This window comes from Macaca thibetana, chromosome 3, assembly GCF_024542745.1.
Source record: "Macaca thibetana thibetana isolate TM-01 chromosome 3, ASM2454274v1, whole genome shotgun sequence".
Classification (NCBI taxonomy): Eukaryota; Metazoa; Chordata; class Mammalia; order Primates; family Cercopithecidae; genus Macaca; species Macaca thibetana.
The window spans coordinates 3,583,933-3,608,570 of NC_065580.1; the positions used below are offsets into that span (position 1 = coordinate 3,583,933).

A 24,638-nucleotide genomic window follows, 5' to 3' on the forward strand; every position below is an offset into this window, starting at 1 on the left:
TGCTCTCCATTTTAATAACTGTAGAATGTCCATCAGTAAACAAGACCAGCGGAGCTCTAAAGGAATACTCCAACGCTCCGAAAAAGGTGTCCTCCAGGGCTTCTGCTACAGTGTTTACACAGAAATACAAAGGTCCAAGTCTCCAAATTCAAGGACATCAAGAAGGCCTACATGCAGGCTACCCCAGAAACAGCAGCACTGGTCTGGGGACATCACTGAGACAGGCCAGCAATGAGGCAGCCCACGAGGCAGCCACGGAATTGGTCTTTTTTCTGAAACAAGTTCAGTAAAATATCAGACTTTCTCCCTTCTTTCGGAAATAAAAAATGAATACAAAAGAAATTTCTTGATAGTTTCACTTGTCATTAACAGGAAAAGTAAAGCCCTATAACGTAGTCTCCTGGATACATTCTCAGCAATATGGCTTGCAATATGGCTTTCTGGACTTTGAAATTCCGCCTGTATTTCTTGACAGAGACCTGTTTTCTCTGCCAATCTGCCAGACTCATATTTCAGCATGCACCCCTTTTGTGTATTAGCCTGTGAATGATATTCAGTCACTGAAACAACAGAGCAACTTCCAGAGAGAAAATGCGTCGGTTCTGTTCCCAGGTAAAGGGCTGTGTTGTGAGTGTCACTTGTCCATCCCAGCCTAACCCTAACCCTAACGTAACCCAAACCTGACCCCTAACCCCAACCCTAACCTAGGTTAGAGCTGCTGCAGCCGTGCCTTTGGGGTTCTCTCCGTTCTTCCGGCAACAGTGCTAGCATGCTCAGTGCTCCAGGATCCTGGGGGGTTTAAGCAATGCCCAAAAGTGACTGAAACAGTTTCACACAACAACTGCCAATACTGTGGCAGAGCTTACTGTGAGAACTACAACAATGGACCTTCTCTAAACTTATCTTGTCTAAAAATATAAAAATTCCTTCATTAGGAATGGATAAGGAAAACTAATTTCATATATCACAAAACAATGATCAATATTCTGTAATTCACAGACAGAATAAAATTTTTTTAATGAGCCAGGCGCAGTGGTGGGCACCTCTAGTCCTAGGTACTCAGGAGGCTGAAGCGGAAGGATCCCTTGAGCCCAGGAGATAGAGGTTGCAGTCAATCATGATCACAGGATCATACCACTGCCCTCCAGTCTGGGTGACAGAGTGAGACTCTGTCTTAAAAAACAATAAAAATAAAGAAAAAAGAAAATATGCTGTTCTTTTTGGGAAATAACACTTCTAGATATATGCGGTGACTTCCTTTGGGCAATTTCACAATGTGAAATTAGGGCATCAGGCTGCCAATCGTACAGTATTTAGTATCAGGTTTTACTTGTAATCTATGTAGTTTAAAAACCTCAATTTGACTGAGGAGCTATCCGTCAAGAAAGCATTAACTTCCAGTGAGATTCTTCAGTCAGAGGAATGACTTGGTTTTCAGACACTCGACACAATTAACAAGCGTGCTGTCCTAAAACTGGCTTCCTGTCTACCCTATTTACATTTTTGTACCTCCTTTCAGAAATAAACCGTTTTCTAGATACAAAATTAAATTATAGAAATTGTCAATATTCAACCATTTTTGACCTACCAAAATGACAAGTATTCACAATTTATCAGGAGCAGAGGAAAAGAAACTTTCCAGTGAAAGCGTGAAGACATGGTCGCCAGCTTCCATTGTGAAAACATACACGTCTACACAACTCAGCAACACACTACCATAGAGCTAAAACTTTTCTTCACCCAGAACAAACCAAAAGTTAGAATTTGCCTCAAGCCTACATACTGACCTATGTAAGAACCTCCTTCTTCACCCCCAGCCGCCACATACATACTGGCAGAGAGAGGGGAAAGGCGGGCACACCAGCTCTCACCCTGATTGGCTTTTCATTTTTCAGAGACATCTTCAGACAGCTTCTGAGGAAAGCTCACTGGGCTACTATAAATAAGTAGCAAATGCAAGTCAAAAGAATACACTTCAGCTGGTACCTTCCTGCATCCGTACCCAGCAATTCCATCCAGAACCGTATGATCGGATCAACGGCCACGCCACCTGGCAGTGAAAAGCTTCCGTGATGTTCAGAACCCTAGCCTCTTTTCCCCATGAAAAGTTCCTCCTCTTTTCAGGAAGAGTCTGCGTATGGCTGTGGTTGTGTACATGTCTGTGCACAGCTGTGGTTGTGTGTGCATGTATAAAGATAACTAAGATGTTACAGGAGTACAACTGATTCTGCAATCCTAAAAACCAAGCTCTTTTTCTCCCTCTGGCCAACAATTCTAGCACCTGAAGGAATCATTTAAAGGAAAAAAATATATCAGCTGCTTTTAAACACAAGTCAAGCTGCTTAAAATAAGCCCAATTTATAAATCATGAGAGATGTAAATTCTTGAGCCCCACCCTAGAACAGACACTAGAGGTGGTGGGGGAGGCAGTCCCTGGCAGGAAGGGCAGAGAGCGCCTGCAGAGCCCTCAGTGCCTGCTAAGCATTTCTGTATGGAACAGCGTGCAGGACTGGTCCATGGGGCTCTCCTCTATACACAGGTCACTGTGCGACCAACCTCCTGTGGAAATAGGGCGCCTGAAGCCTGCACACGATTCCAGTGGGGGGCTGAGCGGTAGAGAAAGATTCACACCAGTGCTCTGGGCAGCTCCAGCCCACACCAAGTTTTCTGCCCCATTTCACGTGCTCATCTATTATCATATAACATGCTGGGTCTTCCTGGACACCAATTCTGGCACTTCCCCTGAATGTCAACGTTTGCGCTCTCTTGCATATCCACGTGATCACTACGGGTGCCCTGGCACATTGCTCCTTTTGCTCTGGTATAATTTTAAAACATCTCCTGACCTCTCCTTTTCCCTTTTCATCCCTGGTTGTCCCGTCTTCCCCGTCTTATCCTCTAAAGCTTACACATGCTTATCCTCTAAAGCGCAGACAAGCTCTGTGTTCTCACACAGGTCTCCTCAATCCTCCTCCTCCTCTTGGAATGATTAACCACCATGTTCTCAGAACCCTGTGGGAGAGCCTCCAGTTAACCAGCTTTTCCGTTGTGGCTTCCCATCATGTGCCCACACGCATCTGTTCTTTAAGCCTGTGACGTGGGCTTTTCTGGAATCTGTGTCTGACACTTCTTAGTGTTTTCTTTCTCAATTGTCCAAACTTCAAAACGACTCAACTGCTCACTCAAGATTCCAACATTTTCTACTTCAACAACCAGGCCTTCCTGCAGTCAGAACCAGATGTAAAGGGTCTGTCTTCCTGGCGATCCACTTTACCTTCGAAGCACAAGCATAATCAGTCAGACGCCAAGAAGATCCCACCTTCCGCTGGGTTCACGGGGCCTCCATGTTGGGCTGAGATCCGCTCTGCAAAGGGCAGATTCTTCTCTGAGCAGTACCTCTTCTACGTTTCTATGCCTACCCCCAAATCGGCAGCGTCACGCAGAGGCTCCTGCGCTGCATCTCCGAGGGCTCTCCCCAGCAGCCTCTGGGGGATGACAGCCCCCCTGGCCTTGGGAGCACAGCTGACTCGGGAGAAGCTGGTCACCACAGCCCAGCCTGGGAGGCCGCGCACCCACTCCCCTTCTTCCCGCTGCTTTAACACAGATGACGGTTTCTTGCTTCTTTCACTTCCTTCCAGATGAACCCAGGAAGAACGAAAGAGTTCATATGTGGTTTATGAGTAGACAGAAAAAAAAATATCTAGCCTTCGAGGAATCAAGTTCTTATCAAGTTACAATTTCTGAAACATGGTTACAGTTCGAAACTTTTTGGAAGACCATCTTCTGGTTATGATATTTCTATAAAATCTTCTCATTCTTCCTCACTCTTTGAGTCTATAGATAAACGTCTTTGAAATGGACTTTGTGGAGAGGCTTATTAATGTAGTTTAAGGAAGTAAAACACTAATCTGACAACAAAACTGGGTACCACATCACTGCTACACTGAGAAAAGTTCTCAGATTCCATGGGTTTAAAAGTACAGTTAACATGCAGTTACAGCCGGGCGTGGTGGCTCACGCCTGTAATCCCAGCACTTTCAGAGGCCGAGGCGGGTGGATCACAAAGTCAGGAGATCGAGGCCATCCTGGCTAACACAGTGAAACCCCAACTCTACTAAAAATACAAAAAAATTAGCTGGGCGTGTTGGCACGTGTCTGTAGTCCCAGCTACTCAGGAGGCTGAGGCAGGAGAATAGCTTGAACCCGGGAGGTGGAGGTTGCGGTGAGCTGAGATCACGCCACTGCATTCTAGCCTGGGCAACAGAGCAAGACTCCATCTCCAAAAACAGAAACAAAAAATAACGTGCAGTTACTAGAATTTTCTACAACTAAAAGGCCCAAAGGAATGAATACAGGTCCTCCTGGTGTAGACACCACCTGGCATTACACCAGTGAACACTAGGTGGTGCCATATCCCAAAGAGACAGAGACTCGACACTATTCCAAAACATTTAGGATAAAAAATATTTGTGGCTCATGCCTGTAATCCCAGCACTCAAAGGAAATGGAAGCAAATGCAAGGAAAAAAAGGCCATTTAAGAGATCTATACAAATCCACAGTACAAAATGCAAAATTCAATTTAAAAGACAAGACAGAAGTCAGCTGGTTTGGCAATGGTTCCAAGCATATTCTCATAACGTAGGCTCTGAGCCTCACTCAATGCTCTGAGAAGCAAACAGTACTTGCTGTTCAGGTATGGATCTTGACAACTCGATCAGACTCAAAAATATTCAAGAAAATGATCAAGACTACACACGATGAAGCAAAGTCCACAAAAGCAGCAGGTGACATATGAAAACAACAGCGCAACCCTTCCACTCACAGGGAAGTGCAGAACGCCCCAAAGACAGGAGGACCAGCAGGACACTGGGCCACACACGTGAGGTCTTGCCAAGCGCACTGGTCTGTGGCTCACAACAGACTAGGCTCAGGGTTTTTTCATCTGGACTCACTGCTACACAGTTACTGGACCAGAATTCTCCATCGCCATTTATTTTGAGAATCTCAGATTAGGATAACCACATTTTAATGCATCTAAAATGCTCTAGTGTCTACTGTGCTCCTGCAAATTAATCCAGGTTATGATCAATTGTTATGAAATATCCTTGAACATAAACTGTACGCCTCTAATAGCTGATAAAGTATTCCTAACTGCACCACTAGTGAGCCCGCTCTATCACAAACAGAAGCAAAGGCTTTGGGTTAACTTTCCATTACTACACACCAATAAGAATGAAACCTATCTCCCCAGGAATCCAATAATGAAGATGGTAGTAATTAAACCCAAGTAATATGTATGTTTCTGGAAGGGCTTTCATCTACTCATTTTTAGGAACTGTCAACAGCAGATGGAGATCTAAAACATGTACATTAATTACTCGTATCAACCCTAGTGTGAACATGTTTCCAAATTCACCCAAGAAGCTAGAGGCTGGAAGAGATTCTTGAAAGAAACACTTTGGACTAAGCACTTTGGACTCCTCAGAACTCTGACATGTACTCTGTGCATCCAAAAATGTCTTATTTCCAAAGTGCTCTGCCCTCAGACACACCAGATCCCGCCACGGGACGCAGGGTGCATGGCAATGGCAACAATGGGCACCGCAGGCGACAACTGACAGGGAAGGCCAGAAATCAGACTTAACAAGCAGGTGGCTTCTTCGCTGGGTCAGCTACAGGGCTCTGGGCCTATAGAGACCAGGAGTTTCCGTGGAAAACCCTGTTTCCAACGGACCTGGAATTGTGTTCCCTTCCATGCATCTCATTTGCAGCCAGCTCAGCAGGCATGTTTCAGCATTAGAATTAGCCAACTTTAAGAGATGAAGATACAGTCCAAGATACTGTCATATTTGTAAAATCTAAACCAAGTCACAGCTATTTAGCACGTGAAGCTATTTCTGGAAAGCAAGGAAAAGAAGGCTAAATACTTTAAAATGTAATGTCATTACAAATAAAACAAGTCATTTGATAGAACAAAAAATTTTGTATGTATGTGTGCAAGTGTGAACTTTCTATGACAATATGAGGATCTCAAAGGATAATCTGTTCAGTTGGAGTACTTCTTAAAATTTATAACTAAGAATCTAAAAATTTCAAAATAGACATTTGAGGCAAATGTTCTGATATTAAGTATGCAAAACAGGTATTTGTCTTATTTCCCAAGTATTATTTTAATATGAAGTAGCCAACACAATGCGCACTGTGTTTGAAATCACGAAATGACTGTCTTGGGACACAACCACCCGTGGCACAGATGCCACCCCTAGGCGGCTACCTGAATGGGTCCCACTGACATCAGCAGGCTCTTCAGCTGGGCATCCGTGGTGGACGATGACAGCCCCTCCACAGACACCACGCAGGGCTGGGGCTTGCACTCCACCACCCGCAGGTTCTGCTTGTTTGGCATCAGGCGCCCCCGGCCCATGGGACCGACCACTCCTCGACCTCGTCCGTGCATGATGGCCTGGTGATAACAAAGAAAATATATTCAGAGTTTCAAGTTTAAGCTTCTTCCATAGTCACTAAGATATAAAAGTGAACAAATAACTTAGAATCCATTAAAATATACCATGAGCTACAGGATTTTCTGTAGTGTTCTTTTTTTTTTTTTTTTGAGACAGAGTCTTGCTCTGTCGCCCAGGCTGGAGTGCAGTGGCGCAATCTCAGCTCACTGCAAGCTCCGCCTCCCAGGTTCATGCCATTCTCCTGGCTCAGCCTCCCATGTAGCTGGGACTACAGGCGCCCACAACTGTGCCTGGCTAATTTTTGTATTTTTAGTAGAGGCGGGGTTTCACCGTGTCAGCCAGGATGGTCTCATCCCCTGACCTCGTGATCCACCCGTCTCGGCCTCCCAAAGTGCTGGGGTTACAGGCATGAGCCACTGCACCCGGCCAAGATTTTCTGTAGTTTTCTATCCACTATTAGAGAATGTTTTAATAGCTAAATGAGACAACAATATCCAGCAAGTGTAAGTGTAGGCGGAGGAAGAGGAGGGAGCTGATGAAGCCTGCACCTCTCCAAGGGCCACACACTTGTGCTCGGTGGGCACTCTGTGTTATCACTCTGGGTAGATCAGGCACCCGTGGAGGCTGAGAAACTTGCTGCAAATCACAGTTAAGAATGTGGATCCAGTCCTGAGAGTCCCAGAGCCCCCATTTCTCCTAGTGTATTACAGGCTGGTTTCAGCAGGACCTGTTGTGCACAGCACTAAGTCCATCTTACAGTCACAACAAGCCACAGCATCATGTACCTGACTCAGCTGGCAGAGACTACATTTGCTATCCTGAAACCCTCACAGGCAGATTCTGCAACAGAAATTCAGCCATGGCTGCACATTTCCATCATCTGCAGGCTTTTTCAAAAGAAACAAAACACAATTGTGACTGAGGACCCAGGCACCCTCAAGTATAATTCTGCTGGTCTCAGGCGGGCCCAAGTATTACCATTTTTAAAATCTGCCAAGGGTTCAAAACTACTGCTCAAGGAACTTTTCAAAAAGAGACTGGGCCGGGCGCAGTGGCTCACGCCTGTAATCCCAGCACTTTGGGAGGCCGAAGTGGGCGGATCACGAGGTCAGGAGATCGAGACCATCCTGGCTAACATGGTGAAACCCCGTCTCTACTAAAAATACAAAAAAAAAAAAAAAAAAAAAAAAAAGCTGGGCGTGGCGGGTGCCTGTAGTCCCAGCTACTTGGGAGGCTGAGGCAGGAGAATGGCGAGAACCCGGGAGGCAGAGCTTGCAGTGACCGAGATCACACCACTGCACTCCATGCTGGGTGACAGAGCGAGACTCCGTCTCAAAAACAAAAAAAAGGGAGGAGACTGCTGAACTTTCCCATACTTTCTCCAGATTAGAAAGTCAGAGAGAACATATGTGCCCGATGTCTCCAGCCTAGAACAGCGGTGAAGCGCAGAAGGCAGGGTGGAGATGGGTGGCACTTGGTTTCCGGATGGCCTACCCGAATTGTGTCCCGGAGTTTGGGCAGAATGCAAAAGTGGCCTCCCAGTCCATCACAGAAAAAGGCAGAAAGTTAGGTGGAAACTGGAATAGAACCTCAGGACATGAGTGTGCACACACACAAAAGGAAATGAAGAGAAAACCTCCACAATGCTTAGTACTCTGCAGAAGGCAGCAAAACTATGCCTGTGAAGTAAGCTTTAAAACAGTTACAAGGGGTTATTTCAAGAGAAACCAACCACACTGGAAAATGTACATGAAAAGTTGCAAGTTACCCTGACTGGAAACCAGTAGGAACTAACTAGTCTTCCGTTCTAACTAGAGTAAGTTATGATATTAACAATAATATCCCCAACAAATGCCTACTTATATACACCAAGCACCAGGTTTTTTTAAATGCACCTTCTTATGAGATCCTCACAATTGCCTAAATAAGATAGGAAACATCACGATCCTCACTGACAGGAGTGTTTACGTTTAAGTTGAAGAAACTCAAGTGTGCTGTGTGTGCACGTGTGTGGGGTTGTGCTTCTACTCAAGTGTGCTGTGTGTGTGCATGTATGGGAGGTGTGCTTCTAAGGCTTTTCTCATATATTCAGTGATGACACCTGAAGGAAGAAAATTCAGACCGCAGCAATCTTTAAAGAGTCCACCACTTTAACACCGGCGTTATCACTGAATCTGTCTACACATCTGTTTTCTAGTACAAAACAGAATTTTGTTTGCTCTCATATCATGAAGTGTTTATGAGACGAGACGAAGTAACAGACTTCAAAAGGAGCCAGAATCGTCTTAATAGTAACACTACTTCTAAGTGACAAGATGACGCGGGGGGATGAGCGGCTGGCCTGCTGTCCTCCAGAGTGCAAAGCAGGGCTGCATTCAGGTCTCCCTCTGCATAGCTCCACCCAACAGGTGCTACTGGCTTCTGCACCAAGAGAAACTATCAAGACTCTGGGGAGCCAGAAAGATGCCTCGCTAGCAGGTGAGGGGAAGGGCACTCTGTCACTTGTGTACATGACAGGATGTGCTCCTAGTGCACAGTCACTCCAACAGAAAAGGGGAGGGTGAGCACCTTTGCTTCTTGCCTGATAGCCTGAACTCAGAGAAGCTCCTTCCAATCCCCAGGGTTAAGGGAAGGATTAAGGAGCTGGGAACTGTGGCCTAGAGCAAGTTACTTCATCTCCAAAGACCTCGGTTTCCTCTGTCTGAACTGGGGCCATGAGCACGCACTTGATTTTACATTTGTGAAATTTCTGGAGAGTCAGTGAACACAGGAAGGAAAGCGTGCTGACACGCAGCAGCACGCGCTGTCCCGAGAGCACAGCAGATGCTGCTGGGTAGACAGTTCAGAGCTGCGGGAAGCAATCACACTCCCGGGTGGCTGTGGGTGCTCTTCTGGGTTTGTTCTGTGAAATAAGTCAGGAGAGGAAAAGGCTTTGGTGAAAATGTTAATGCGTTTTCAAAGCCAGAACACAGGAAATGATGGTTCATTTGTGAATGTGAGTGCTATCGTGTGCCACGCGCTACAAATCAGAGCGTGTCTGAACACTGCCTCGCGCCAACCTTCGCGTTTCCAGGGCTGTGCGCCAGGCAACAAGCAGTACCTTCTTCGCAGGGTGAATTCCTTGGATGCTTTTGATCCCTGGAGGGACAGGCGAGTGTGCGTGGGGCCCCGCTGGCGGATGTGGGGGCTGCTGGAGGCCGCCCCTGGTCAGCGTCACCTTGCGGGCAGGCTGCGGGCCCACTTCTGGAGGCTGGGGAAGCCGCTGGGGCTGGCCTTCTGGGTGAAAAAAGCCATCGCTCTCTCCTCCCTGCTGAAACCAAGAAGGCAGCACACTGTTCAGTGTCTGCTCCACCAAACGCTCCTCCCCAGCATCAGGAGGCCCACCTCAGCCAGTGTTCACCCACGAAGCAAAACCATTTCAAATAAGTGTGACTCAAAACTTGTCATTTCAGTGGAGCCAGTAAGGACAATTCTCATTGGAAAGTGGTCAGGTTCTAACAAGACATTTGAAATTTCAAACACTAAGATCCCCTTTATAATTACTGTATTCATATAAGAAGTCTGCGATTAAAATAAAAGCTGTTGAATTCCGTGAAACACTGGTTACCTTCAAAATACTTCATATCTAACATGCATTTTCACTTTCAGCATGCGTTATTCATTTTCAAGAGCATTCTTGTTAAAATGTACAGTGTGCATAAGCAGTGGTTTTAAACTCTTAACTCCTATTCCAACCTACCCTAAGAAGGCAACAAGCCCAATTCCTGCTGGTTGTGGCTCTGAGTCTTCCAAACCCATCACAGCACCTTCTGCCCCCTCTGGATCCAGGAACTTCAAATACTCTGACCTCTCCAGTACAGTGTTCTGAAGCGCGAGAGCATCCCACAACACTGGCTAGAAACTTCCCTTCCTTCTGCTGAGAGTTACAATTGCCATGAGCAACTACAGAGTACGTGGATTTCCAAGAAGCGCAATTACTCTATGAAGAACCTTAGAAATATCAGGAATCTTATCTTTTGTGTTTTATTAACAGTCTGTTCATCGATGAAGACGCAAGTACACCCTGGAACTGCGCCACCGATGTCGTTCACACCTCCAGGCAGCATAAAAATGTCTTACAGTGGTGCCTATCAGCTACTCTCAATACTGAGTAGTGTTTCTCCCAAAGAACAGCTAGAGGCTGGGAAAGAACAGGGGCAAGGATGGCAGACACTGCCCTGGTTAATTATGTCAGGATGGATGCTTGGATTCAAAAAGGAAGACGGAGGCTTTTATTAGCACCAGGCCCACTCTCAACATCGACGGGGATGGAGTGTCAGTCACGGGATAGTAAACCCTCCCCAAAGAGTGCTTAGCGGTGCCAGGGTCTCCAGGGCAACCTGGTCAACCAGCTCAGAAGCAGCCCACATATCCTTGTCCCACTTTTCCTACCAAATGTATCTTGTGGAGACCAAATGGAACACAGGGATCTGCAAAGAGAAGGACACTGATTGGGGCAAGACGGATGGAGCTAAGAATTCTGCTGAGACTGTACAAAGTAACATCTCATCAAGAAAAGATGAGATGACAAATGTCACACAGGAACGGGTGGCACGAAAAAGTCTGCAAATCTCCTGTCTCCAAAACAAGTATAACCCGGACAAAATTTCCCAAAACAACATTTGAGGCCTCTGGGAATCAAAGAAAATGAAACAAATGGAGAAGCATTTATTCCCGAGCTGTGAGGACAGTGCCGTGTGTGGCAGCTCCATCAGCACAGGGCGGAAACCCAGAAAGGCCTTAAGTCCCTCAGCAGCACTGGCCATACGTGGAGCACCCTCGGAGGGGAAGGCACGGGGAAGCCCATGGGTCTGTGGGCCTCTGGTCATGGTTCAGTTTGGAACAAGCAGCACACCAGCCAGAAATCTGAGAAACCTAATGAGGAAATTCCAGAACGGAAAGTGCTAGAGAATGCCTAGATGGGCTCTCCCCACATGGCTGCCTGGGAAGCCCCAACCCACACACAGATAACTGGCCACAGGGGGCCGTGCAGGGTCCAGAGACGTGAGCACAAGCTCCTCCCAGTTGCTGGCTGGCCACTAAGCTATGCAGCAGTAAGGTCAACCCCAAGGAAGCTAGACTAAGAAATAAAAATAACAATACAAACACTGAACAAAAAATATTTAAACTGAATGAAAACAAAAATACAACACATCAAAATTCAGGGAGTGCAACTTAAGCAATTACATCAAAAAGGAAAAACATCTAAAATCAATAATTTGAGTTTCTACCTCAAGAAGCTAGTCCCCCTTCCTCAAAAAAGGAAATCAAACCCAAGTAGAAGGAAGGAAAATGATAAAGATCACAGCAAAAAGCAATAGCATGGTAAAAAGAAAAAGAAAATCTGTGAAACCAAAAGTTGGTATTTTGAGATCAGCAAAAAACTGATGTTCCTTTAAGGATACTGACGAAGAAAAAAGAAGAGAAGATAAATTACCAAAATAAGGAAACAGAGGGATCACCGCAAGGGACCCTAAGAAATTAAAAAGACATTACAAGCAACTTTACATCAACACACTAGACAATTTACATGAAATGAGCAAATTCCATGAGACACAGGCACCAAAACTGACTGAAAAAGAGAAAATATGAATAGAACTCTAAGAAGTAAAGACAATGAAATATTAAAAACCATTCACAGAGAAAAAGACCCAAAGAGCTTCACCAGTAAGTTTTACCAAATATTTAAGGAAGAAAGACTACCAAGCTTACGCAATCTCTTTCAGAAAACAGAAGAGGCAGAAGCACTTTCCCACTCGTGCTTTGGGCCTGGTATTACCCTAATACAAGGCCAAAGGCATCAAAAGAAAAGACACCTGCAAAAGAATATTCCTCATAAACATACGTGAGAAAAAATCCCCAACAGAATATTAGCAGACTCAATCTAGCAGCACAGAAAAGGGATCACACCTCATGACCAGGTAAGATTCATCCCGGAAGCGCAGGGTGGTTTAACACCCCCCAGTTAACCAAGGGAACATACTATACAAAGGAAAGGACCCTGTGTACATCTGCTACTGTCCAGCCAGGGCTGCGGGTGACTGAGCCAGATGGATTCTCCCACCTAACGCTCTAAGACGCTATCATGTGAATTATCATCTCCTGAAACGTGCTGATCTTACTGGAAGTCATTCCTATCTTACAGGGGCTACCCCCAACCCCCACATGAAAACGGAAGCACTGTGAAAAGGCAGACCACTAGCACAATCCAAAGTCAGGCTGGTAGTCTGTGTTTCTTTTTTTTTTTTTTTTTTTTTGAGACGGAGTCTCGCTCTGTCGCCCAGGCTGGAGTGCAGTGGCCGGACCTCAGCTCACTGCAAGCTCCGCCTCCCGGGTTTACGCCATTCTCCTGCCTCAGCCTCCCGAGTAGCTGGGACTACAGGCGCCCGCCACCTCGCCCGGCTAGTTTTTTGTATTTTTTAGTAGAGACGGGGTTTCACCGTGTTAGCCAGGATGGTCTCGATCTCCTGACCTCGTGATCCGCCCGTCTCGGCCTCCCAAAGTGCTGGGATTACAGGCTTGAGCCACTGCGCCCGGCTAGTCTGTGTTTCTTAAACCTTCTCCATGAGGTCTTCTACCCAAGGTGTGAGCAGGTATCCCACCAGGCAGGGAGGGCCTATCCTAAGTACACAATTCTTCAGTCTGTATCTTAAACAGCTATGTGAATTCTCTCTAGTTTTATACATGCTTGAAATTTTCTATACTAAAAAGTTTTAAAATCTAAAAATATATACCACATACCCTCATCTTTCATGAGAACCAGTGACCATTTATTAATTTATCTAAAATCCTATTGCAATAGTGTTGCCTGACAGTACAATCTTAGTGTGAGATTCATAAATTCACTATGCATGTGTTCAGCTGAGTACAGTGTTCATAATTCACTATGCACGTGTTCAGCTGAGTACACTGAGTGGCTACTGCCACTGAAAATGTTCCTCCTCTTTACAAGCGTGAACACTTCACACCAGCCTCCAGGTCCCATGAGGGCCCATGTTAGGGGGAGGGGACATCAGACCACTCAGTTCTCCACACAACTCAGCAACACAACCGTCTAACTGACTGTGATTCTCCAACTTCTACCCTTTCCACTAAGGTGGACAAATGCATGGACTGTGGAAGGCTTGCTCTCTAAGAAGGACTTCCGTCTATGAACTTAGGTCATCCAAATCAGCTCCCTGGTAGCTTAACCAACTAGGTCTCCAAGGATGCTGACTGCATTTGCTGTCTTGTAAGTGCTTGAAAGAAGCCAGTGGTTTAGACCCCAGTGAATCTCTTTTGTTCACCATACCAGAATGTCTCATGCACACAGAAGGCACTGAAATATTTACTGAATAAATCAGTAAATACTAGATTGTACTTTTTAAAGCTAAGTAGTTCTGAATGTGCTAAAAAGAGATTATAGTATCAGAAGACTAGGTTATAGCCACTGTCAATCAGTACACACATATTTACTACATGTCACTAAGATAATAAAAGGCCAGCTCAGCCCAGCACCATGAAGTGTCACGTGGCAGAGAGGAGACAGCACCTTTGGTCTAAAGGTAACGATGTTCATAGAACATGATGGGCGGCAAGACGAATGCTCTGGCCGCTATTTCCCTGGCAACCCAAAGCTAGAAACAAGATGGTCTAGAAAGGAAACTTTAACAAAAACAGCTGGCACCAGAAGTAGGATGCTATTATCTGCGTGTTGTAAGGTATACAATGCGTATGTGTATTTGGGTGATAATCATATAACACTGTAGTAATCTGATAATTTTTACACTGTGAATTAAGAACATAACCATTGAGTCAATAAATACCCCGAATAAGAAAAAGTTCTCTTCATTGTTATTTTGGGAAAGACACTGGAGAAAATTTATGTCTGGTGATATTAAGGTCAGATAAGAACTCTGAAAAATAAAGTTCTAAACTTTTATTTTCCATTGAAGGAAAGTTTATTTTTTAAGTAGGCTTGATCTCTATTTAAAGTTCAGAAATACGGGTGTTACAAAAAGCCTTTCCTTTCCTCATCTGTTTCAAAAACACTAAAATTTCCTTATCTAGATCTTGTAACATAATGAAAGGGTCCTAATGTGATGGTGTCATACTCTGTTGATGACCTTCTAAGAAATGGCCTGAAAAGACAGGAATAAGGCCTGTGATGAGACAGTCCCTGCAGGCAGAGACCTCACCTCCTACTGCCACCTCTGCTCATTCCGCTGGGCTGTGTGGGCCTTCCTGGGCCTGCCGCTGCACCCCTCCCTACTTGGGAAGCTCTTGGCCCCTGACTGACAGTCTTCAGTCCCAATGGCAGGTTGGGATGCAGCTACTTGGTTTTTCTTCCCAGTGGATCTGGCTCTCGATGGTCTCTTGCTTCCTGGAGGCATGTGCACCACAGTGTCCTCAGTGCAGGCAGATAGCACAAGACACAGAAAGTGGGGTGCTTCAGACAGAGACTTGTGATGCCGACTACCCAACTTTCAAGAAAAGACTCTTCCTACAAAACTGCTCACCAGAGAGAAGCCCTGCCTGGGTAAGCTCTGGAGTTGCTTATATTCAAGACAAGTTTTTGTACCTTATACAGCAGGGGTCCCCAACCCTCACTACCTTACTACTGTGTCCTGTTAGGACTGGGCTGCATGCACTGCAGGAGGTAAGCAGCAGGCGGGGCAAGCATTACCACCTAAGCTCCGCCTCCTGTCAGATCAGCAGAGGTATTCCATCCTCATGGGAGTGCAAATCCTACTGTGAACTGCACATATGAGGGATCCAGGTTGGTAGCTGCTTATAAGACTCTAATGTCTGATGATCTGAGGTGCAACAATTTCATCCTGAAACCATTCCCCACCGCCGACCCCAGTCCGTGGAAAAACTGTCTTCCAAGAAACCAGTCCCTGGTGCCAGTAAGGTTGGGGCCCCTGTTATATAGCAACAAATGATATCATAAAACTTTATAATGGAAACTTCTAAGGCACTCCTGGGATCTTAATCATCAAGAGTTTTGGTATTATCAACATATTCACTTAGTAGTGGCGGTGAAATAATCCATAGCTCATATCCGTTGACTGTCTACAACAGGACGAGAAATGTACTAGGGTCTGTGCAGACATTGTTTTCCTTCAGTCCCACTGATGTAGCTTTGGTATTTTGTCCCTCCCCAAACCTTCTGTTGAAGTTATCCCCAGTGCTGGAGGTGGGGGTTAGTGGGAGGTGTTTGGATCAAGGGGCAGATGACTGTGAATGGCTCAGGCCATCCCCTTGGTGATAAGCAAGCTCTGAGTTCACAAGAGATCTAGCCATTCAGAGTGCGTGGCGCACGCCCCCCGCCGCACCACCACGCTCCTGCTTTCGCCATGAAATGCGCCTGCTCCCCACTTTGCGTTCCACCATGATTGGAAGCTTCGTGATGCCTCCCAAGAAGCCAAGCAGATGCCAGCACCATGCTTCCTGTAAAGCCTGCAGAACCCTGAGCCAATTAAACCTCTTCTCTTTATAAATTATCCAGTCTCAGGTATTTCTTTATAGCAGTGCGAGCACTGCCTAATACACCTCCCTGAGAGTTAAGTATTATTATCCTCACTGTGCCCATTAAACAAACTTCAGTCACCCAGTAGGCGCTGGAACATCTTTGTGGCTCCAAAACCAGGGGAGTTTACGCTAACATAATTTGAAACTATATTCAGTGAGAGTTGAAACAAACAGGATCAACAATTAAATCACTTTAATTAAATGAAGGGTTACTATAATGCTGTGCTTCTGAATTTTTCTGAAGATCATGCTAAGCACTGAATGCTTGAATATAAGTAAAAGGTTGTTTCATTTTGTAAGAAAAAAATGAGTTGGTTTTTTTTTTTCTAATTAAAAGAACAATTATTCTCTTTTGACTCAGCATGAGGAAAAGCTGATTCTACAGAACAATTTCAAGTTTCTGGGTTTTATTCCAGTTCACACTAGGATGTAAACTAGCATACACATCCCTAGGTTGCGGCCAGGAGTGTGGTTTGGATCAGGTGAACCACTTCTACCTGCGGGTCAAATTCTCCCGTTGACTCTTCGATTCAACAACTTGTCCCTTTGGATTCTGTGGATCACATTCAAATTTTATTTTATTGGTGGTTTTGTTTTTGAGAAAATTTTCATTTCACCTTTCCCAATGGACAGATATTTATTTCAAGGTACACTTCAGCCCATACTGTAGTTGATACCTACGATCTCTGTCAAGAAGTAGGCAAGCATTACTCTGAATGGCATCCGATACAGCTTGGTGGTCCTGATCATTACTTGCAAATTGACAAGTCCTGTTTTAGCCACAAAATCAGGTATTACAACAGCCATGCTGGGGTGAGGAAAATACCGGTTTTGATACTACCCAGATACTGCAGATGCTACCCACCACTGAGCTACCTGGCTATCTGGAAATTGCTGGTGACGTTTCTGCCCAAACTTTGCTGCCTACTTTGCAACTTGAGCTTTCGCCTGGGGTTTTACCATTCACTCCAACTCACCGGCAGCACACAGTAATATTCGGTCTCTCCTGGGTTCCCAACATGCTCAGATTAAATATCACGATCCCAGCTGCCATTTCATGTCACCTCTTAGAACAAATAGCAAGCAGAGTGCACCACCACGAGAGGAGTTAACTGCAACGCACTAGACTCACACTTGGCCCAAATGATATGGCATGAACAATTTGGAAACAACGCTTTCAATTCCTTTTACTGCATATACCAAAACAATTTCCTGATTTTGACTTTTGATTTCAGTATGTTGTAGTACAAATAACCAGGAACAAATTCAACTGATTACATCTGAGAAACAAATTGATTACATATTTTTATACCTATACTCACACACATAGACAAGATTTGACTAAGAACCAATCCAAATTAAATCGACCCATTTATTTATAAGTCTTCTATAAGGTTATAATTACGCATATAATTATAGCATTGAACGAGATCCTAAAATTACTAGTACTTAACTAAATTTTAAAATACTGTTGATTCAAATTGAATTTTAGAAAGCTGTTATCTTAACGTCCGCATGTAAGTGTTGTATGTGGGTGACAGACTACATTCTATTCATACAAAGTATGTTTGCTTTGAAACTGAATTTCTCCAGGGTGGTGTTGGCTTTTTAACTCTTTAAGCAACACTAGGTTCGGACAACATTTTAAATATCTTCTACTTCCTCCAAAGCACCGGATAGAGAAAAGAAGTTTTGTTATCTCAGGTCACACCAGAAACTTTTTTTTCCCACAAATGATTATCTTTTAATACTATAAAAATCGCTTTTTAGATGAGGTTTTTTTAAAAATATATATATATATAAAAGGCACTATTTGAATTAAGTAAGCTTAGGGAATACTTTTAATCAGCCTAATCATTACAAAAAAAAGAGGTCTGTAGCCCCCAACATTAGCAGGACAAATTTACTTATAACAAATGGTTTAAATGCATAGATAAAAACACCTATTGATATTGTCAGGGCTTCTTGCAATTTGACAGATCAAATCTTATTTTCATTCTTAAACCCCATGAAGAAGTGCTATCACTGATGTGCATTCACTAGCGAGCAAATTGATTAACCCCCCTCTATAGAAATCTCAACTCTTGATTATACCTATCAGACGTTAAGCAGCATTATTCTAGAGTGACAACACTTGACAAATTCCCCAACCATTTTTCTCAGCCTTTGTGGCCCTGCTAACTTGTATTAACCCTGATGAAAAATTAATTTTCCTTATCTTCTTCTAAACCCCAAAATCCAAATCCGCCAAACTGGCAACTCTTTCTGTAAAGGTATTATGAAAACCTCTAAAAGATTAATTGCATGTCTTCAGGTGACATTAAATTAATTTCTGTACTCATGACAGACATTTGATACTCCGTACTGAGAGGACAGATAACATTGTCAGGACACACAGAAGGACAGGGGTGTAGTGTCCCAGGGCAGCCTCTTATGAATTCTCCTTTCGATAAGGCCATACTTCACTGTCACCGCTAGTGTTGCTGATCTTACAGTCCAGAGACCTCACTGAACAGGTTTCTATTAACCACAACAATGCTGGGCCTATCCCTGTAATCTTTATAAAGCTCACTCAAACTGTGGACAATAAATGATATGCATGCTATACGGAGTTTCTAAATATAAATACATTTAGGGCTCCACTATTTTTTTCTCTGAAGATTACTGGATTAAAGAAAATAAAAGAAAATATTAATAAACAGGCTCACATTCTCTTCCTTCTCTGTGATAAATTATCCTTATGAAATACCAAGCATGCAAAACATGGGGAGCACTTACATCTAAACTACTGCCTATCTGGAAATGGGTCTACACATGCAGAACTAAAACCAAATCCATAAGGTTAGAGAGACCAGGTTGACAGACCTCCTAGCTACCAAGCTTCATCAACGAAAAGGGTTCTCTCAGCTCATGCATTTGACTTTCTAGTACAGTATGGTGAGAACATGGCACAGTTATTCAAGTGCTTGCTCTCTCTCTTAACAGTCTACCTTTCTGACATTAGTTAGGCCTGTGGCGATCTTTAAAAAGCAAAATGAACTGGCCTCTGAAGGAACAAATCAAAGCCTTCAGCCTCTGCGGGGATCTCATACTCCAGGACTGTCCAATTTCGAGACAGCACAAACTTACCAGTCTAAAAAGAAGAGGATTACTAAAGTGAGCCAGGTGCCTCTGGATGCTGTGGCTTACGAGGCAGGGCATGAAGTCTAGCTCTCCCAGCCACAGTCCCTCACACAGGGGTGCAGCCCCAGGCTCCAAAAAGTGGCCCTTCCACAAGGACCTGCTCTGCAGCACTGAGCAAGTTCTGCAGAACAGGTGACCAGGGTCCTATCTGGGTAGGCTGTTGAAAGTTAGGGGAGGGAAGTTACCTAAGACACTGAAGAAAGCAGATTCCCCTTCTGCTGGGGCGGGTGAGTGAACTAATCCTGATTCCTAACTGAAGGTGAATTAACTTCTGATTCACCTGCTAATTTTACTCCCTAACATCATACCCCTAAAAAAAATCATAAATTAATGAGTATGGAAATTCTTATGTGTTCAAAATAATTTCTGTCCTCTAATGACCAATGGTCTATCTTGCCATGTTTAGAGGCCACATGATTAACAATGCTTAAAAAGTAGTCTCTTTGGAAATTATCAATTCTGCCCACACTAAGACATTTCAAAGCTCTTAAAAACAAGTATTCATGCACAACTGTTTCTCCTCCAAAAGGAAGATGCTAGACTGTACATCTTATCAAATAAGCGATTAATCAGGATTCTATATGCCCTATTTTTCTTTCACTCTTCTGCTATTTGCCTGTTGCCCATTTTACCACTCATTAGCACCTTTAAACAAATGAGGTCAAACTCCACCCAGCCAACTTGGCCAGCATGAGGTGCCTGCCCTGCGCCTCCACGTACCTCCCCCTTCCCCAAGCACCTGGATGTGCATCTCTCATGGCCCCCACCTCTGGGTCAAAAGCCATTTACACTCAGTCTCCCTTCCTGCCTGGTCTTCCCAGAACTGTCCTGTCGGAAATCCACCTGCAGCTCTGCCCTTCTCATGGGCAGGTTCAGACTCTGGAAGCTTATTCCTGAGTCGCTTCTATCTGGCCCCTCTCAGCTCCTCTTAGCTCTGCTACTCATCCACTACCAGGCACTGCCAGAGATCATCCTAGGAAGTCACCTTCTGCCAGAAATCAAGCGACGAGAACAGCGGCATCCTCCTGTCCGAGATCTTAGAGGCCAAAAACGTGGATTCCCCTGAATGACATTCACAAGGCGGAGGCTCTGCCTTTGCATGAGTCTTCACCGCAAACAAGTTACCACTGCAGATTCACCACGTAACACAATTCAAAAAGCAGCAAAACAGGATGTGAAATATCCCATTTTGCAAAATGAATAAAGGAGGACTCTCATGAGGCGATAATAAATTTTTGCATGAAATAATGCCTAGAAGAATTAGTAATGATTCATGTTTTTGGTCTCTTTCCAAATTTTGCTCATTTACCGGTATCATCTAAATGTCAACAGAAACTACTACTTTGATCATCAGAAGTACTGGGGAAAGGGGTAAGAACACTGCTAATTCCTCCTGTGCTATTTCAGTAAGAGAATGCAAGCCATGTTGCCATTTTCAACATAGTATTTAAAAATCTTTTTTTTTTTTGTTGAGACAGAGTCTCGCTTTGTCGCCCAGACTGGAGTGCAGTGGCCGGATCTCAGCTCACTGCAAGCTCCGCCTCCCGGGTTCACGCCATTCTCCTGCCTCAGCCTCCCGAGTAGCTGGGACTACAGACGCCCGCCACCTCGCCCGGCTAGGTTTTTGTATTTTTTAGTAGAGACGGGGTTTCACCGTGTTAGCCAGGATGGTCTCGATCTCCTGACCTTGTGATCCGCCCGTCTCGGCCTCTCAAAGTGCTGGGATTACAGGCTTGAGCCACCGCGCCCGGCCCAAAAATCTTAAACATTTATAATGTACTTGAAATTGCCTTACATCCTGGACACACAAAAAAAGACCAAACCCCCACTCAGGTAAGCAGCAGTAACATCAAGAGCCGGCTCTGAAAACACACGGTCAGATGGGAAGACCGGGCTGCAGAGGAGCAGTGTGTGGGAGCAGCCATCCAGGGAGGCGTCCCAGAAGACGACCCACTTAAGTTGGATCCAAAGTAGCAAGTGGGCCAGAGATGGCACATCCAGAAAAGGAGCAGGAGTGACAGTAGGAAATTCTACCCCCGACCACAGTGCTGAGGAATTTCCACGGCTTCTTAGGCCAGCGGTTCCCACAGGATGATAGGCAGCCTCAGAAGCATGTGATGCACGTTTCTGCCCAACGCTCAACTCAGTGCTCAGCTGTGTCTCATGCCCTTCCACATATCAACACTTAGGTTAGAACCTCAACAAAATGTGCAAATAATGACTGTCAATCTTTTGTTTGGGTTTATAGAGGATGAGGGACTCACTTTAAATATCTAAATAGTAATGTTTAATTCTTAGAACTATTAACTACAATAATTCAAAAAATGAAATCAAAATAGCAAAAATTACTGCCTAATTCCCACCAATGACCTATTTCCAAAAACATAGTATAAAACAAAATCCAACTGATTCAAGCAGTATCTGTATGAGCCATTTTCCTTTCTTTGCAACTCACTGTAGAAGAATCAAAACTGTGCTGAGCGGGCCCGAAAGAGAGGACAGCCAAAAGCAGTGGGCAAAAACGGCTCCGAGATCTCCACTCCGAGGACCTGGAGCTTCCAAGCGGCAGGACTGATTCCCGAGCCCAGGCAGAGAAGGAATATCTTCTTGCACCAGAAAGTGAGGACATGTTCCAAGAGTAATGGCAACAAATCAAAGGACACAGAAGCCAGTTTAAAGGGGCTCTCCCTGGTCAATCTGGGACAATTCTAACAGCAACATAAATAATGACAGTGACAGTTCATTGCATAAAGTAAGAATTCATAAGCCCATACTGACATAAATAAATGAACAAATAAAGGAAGGAGAAGAGTAAATTATCACAGCAGGACTATGACAGCTAACAAGCACAGGAGTGCTGGCATTAGAAAAACTTCAGTGCCTGCTAACAATAGTGAAAATTTGATCAGAAATGGGATATTTATATAGTCCCAATAGTCTCAAAGTATCTTCCTATAAATTACTTACCAATTACAAAGGGTAAAACTGTAACATTACAGAGGAGAGGCTTGGCAAACACCACTTTTACCCACCCCTCGCCCCATCGAAGTTAATCCCGTCAATACTAGACAAGCCTCCCAACTGAATGCACTGGGAAGGACCCGATATCCCCTCTGGGGTGTTCCTGCCAAATATGGACAACCCAAAACTGATCAGGACGAATCCTAAGATAACCCAAATTAAAGGGCATTCCCTCTGCTCTTTCAAAAGGTCAAGGGCAAGAAACAACAGATTTAGGGGACACGATGAATACAACGCATGATCCTGGACTAGACCCTGGCAAGGTGGGGGTAGCTACAGAGGACATAATTGGGCCAGTGAATAAAATCGAAATATATACTATGAATAAGATGACAGTATTGCATCGGTTCACAGCATTTTTATTTTTGATAATGTATAATTGTGGTTTTGTAAGAGGATATCTGTGTTCTGAGGTAACATACCATGTCTCCAACCTACTCTCTCAAAGGTTTGGGAAAGAAGGTTTTTGTGCATGCAAAAGGGCAAAAAGACCAGGATAAAGCAAACTTGACAAAATGTAAACAACTGGTGAATCTGATAAAGGACGCATATGAGTTTCTCCTACTGTTCTTCAACTAAAATTATATTAAAGCATTCCCCTTCCCACCTCCTCAAGCTCCACAAAAGAGATCAGGTATATATACATATCATTCCAAAAGTGGGAATAACTTTTGAGAAGGTAGAAAGGGAATAAATTTACAAATGCAGTCCAACACCACAAGAGCATGATCCCACAAATAAACTGGGACCTTCGGCATGTAGCATTTTGACAGCCCTTTAAAAATAAAATACAGGAGCATCACAATTGGACAGCTGGCTTTCCTGCGGGGGCATTCTGTGCTTTTCCCATTTCTCTGTGCGGCCAACAGAATAAAGGACTGTTTACTTAATGTGCTGCCAAATTCTTAAAATTTTCATTATCTTGATTAGAATAAAGCAGCTGAATTCAGTATTTGCTCTCATTTTCTTAAAAAACACTATAAACAGCCACTCCAAAAAAAAAAAAAATTTTCTTTTTCCTTCAACTGAAAGGGTAGTAACATTTATTGAGCTATTATCACATACTCAAGCACTGTGCCACTCACTTTACATGATTATGACAATTAATCCTTGCAAGGATCCTGGGAGGACAGTTGGTTCTCATTGTACTGATGAGGAAACTGGGATTCATTCAGGCCAGGTAACCAAGGTTACAGAGATGCAAAATGAAAACCAAGATGCAAACGCTTCAAAGACTATACCATTTCCTTAAATAGGAAGACAGAAACTGAACACCTAAGGCAAAGAATTTCCCCTGGCCCATGTTTGTTCTAATTCCCCTTTCTTGTGTTTAATCACGCAGAACGGTTTTAGATGACTACAGTAAGTTTACACTAAGTAAACATCTTATACTTTTTATATTTGCTCTGTTATTACTTGAATTGTTTTTCTGGGAATTATGTCTTGGTTATGAATAAAATTATAATGTAACAAGGTTGTTCTTTTGGTTTCTTAAACGCTTAAAAATAGCTTTCTGAGAAATGGGCAAATGAAGAATATTTCTATATTCTAAGTAATTAAAAGAGAACCATTCCATCAAATATAATTCTATAGATGAACTATTTACTTAATAGTCAGGAAGGCACATGAAATTTTAGCAGTATTTCCTGCTATCTAACACTACTTACAAGTAGCATTAATATGTTCCTTTTGTAATCTCACCTAGCAAATCCAGACAATAAAATGAGTGAAAAAAAATGGAAATTCACATACAGAGATTGATGAGCCTCAAAACAAAAGATCTCTTTCCATTTCAAATTCCCCTAATATTTCCCTTCAAAGTTTTAAATGTAAAATGTGACTTAATTTGATTCGCACAGAAATGTTCAAAGATAGATTCACAGCACGTAGCAAATGATGGCTATACTTAACCAGGACACAATATGCACTCCCTTTCCTGGGCCAGCGGCCCAGGTTCTGGAACCAGGATGATGGAACCCCAGCCACTCGCCAGGCCTCTATTCACAGCTGAGGCTACTCACCAACCAGGCTGCTTTTTCGTATATCAAATCCTTCTCAGCCTAATGTTCCAGGCAGTCACTATCAGTCAGTTGCGTTGGCAACCAAAATGAAACCTAATCATCATCATCATCACCATCATCCCAGGAGCCCCCATTAAGCATTTTCCCAGTCAATCCGGACTGCTAACAGTAGAGTATTGTACTAATCAATAAATAAATAACACCATGAAAAACACAGCAGATGGGTAAAGAGCATAAGATTCAGCATTAAACCACAGTTGGAAGCCCAGCTCTCCCACTTAGTAGTTGTGTGGCCCTAGGCTAGTTACAAAACCTCTTTGAGGTTCGATGCACTCGCCTCAGAAGGATGTTGAGAGTACATGCTCGACACTTAATAAATGATAGCCACTGCTATTA

The 24,638-nt window shown here is 43.9% G+C and overlaps 1 protein-coding gene across 7 annotated transcripts in view; it reads right to left on the reverse strand.

The window, feature by feature from the left end:
* RBM33 (RNA binding motif protein 33) overlaps positions 1-24,638 on the reverse strand; it is a 133,447-nt gene that overhangs the window by 8,438 nt on the left and 100,371 nt on the right. For 4 of the 7 annotated variants that reach the window (XM_050785695.1, XM_050785699.1, XM_050785698.1 and 1 more), the window contains 2 exons: positions 9,566-9,775; positions 6,276-6,464 (listed from right to left, as the gene is read on the reverse strand). In XM_050785695.1, coding sequence (XP_050641652.1) covers positions 6,276-6,464; positions 9,566-9,775 — 399 coding nt within the window. The remainder of the gene's footprint in view (positions 1-6,275; positions 6,465-9,565; positions 9,776-24,638) is intronic. The other 3 variants (XM_050785700.1, XM_050785696.1, XM_050785701.1) reach the window with 2 other exon arrangements.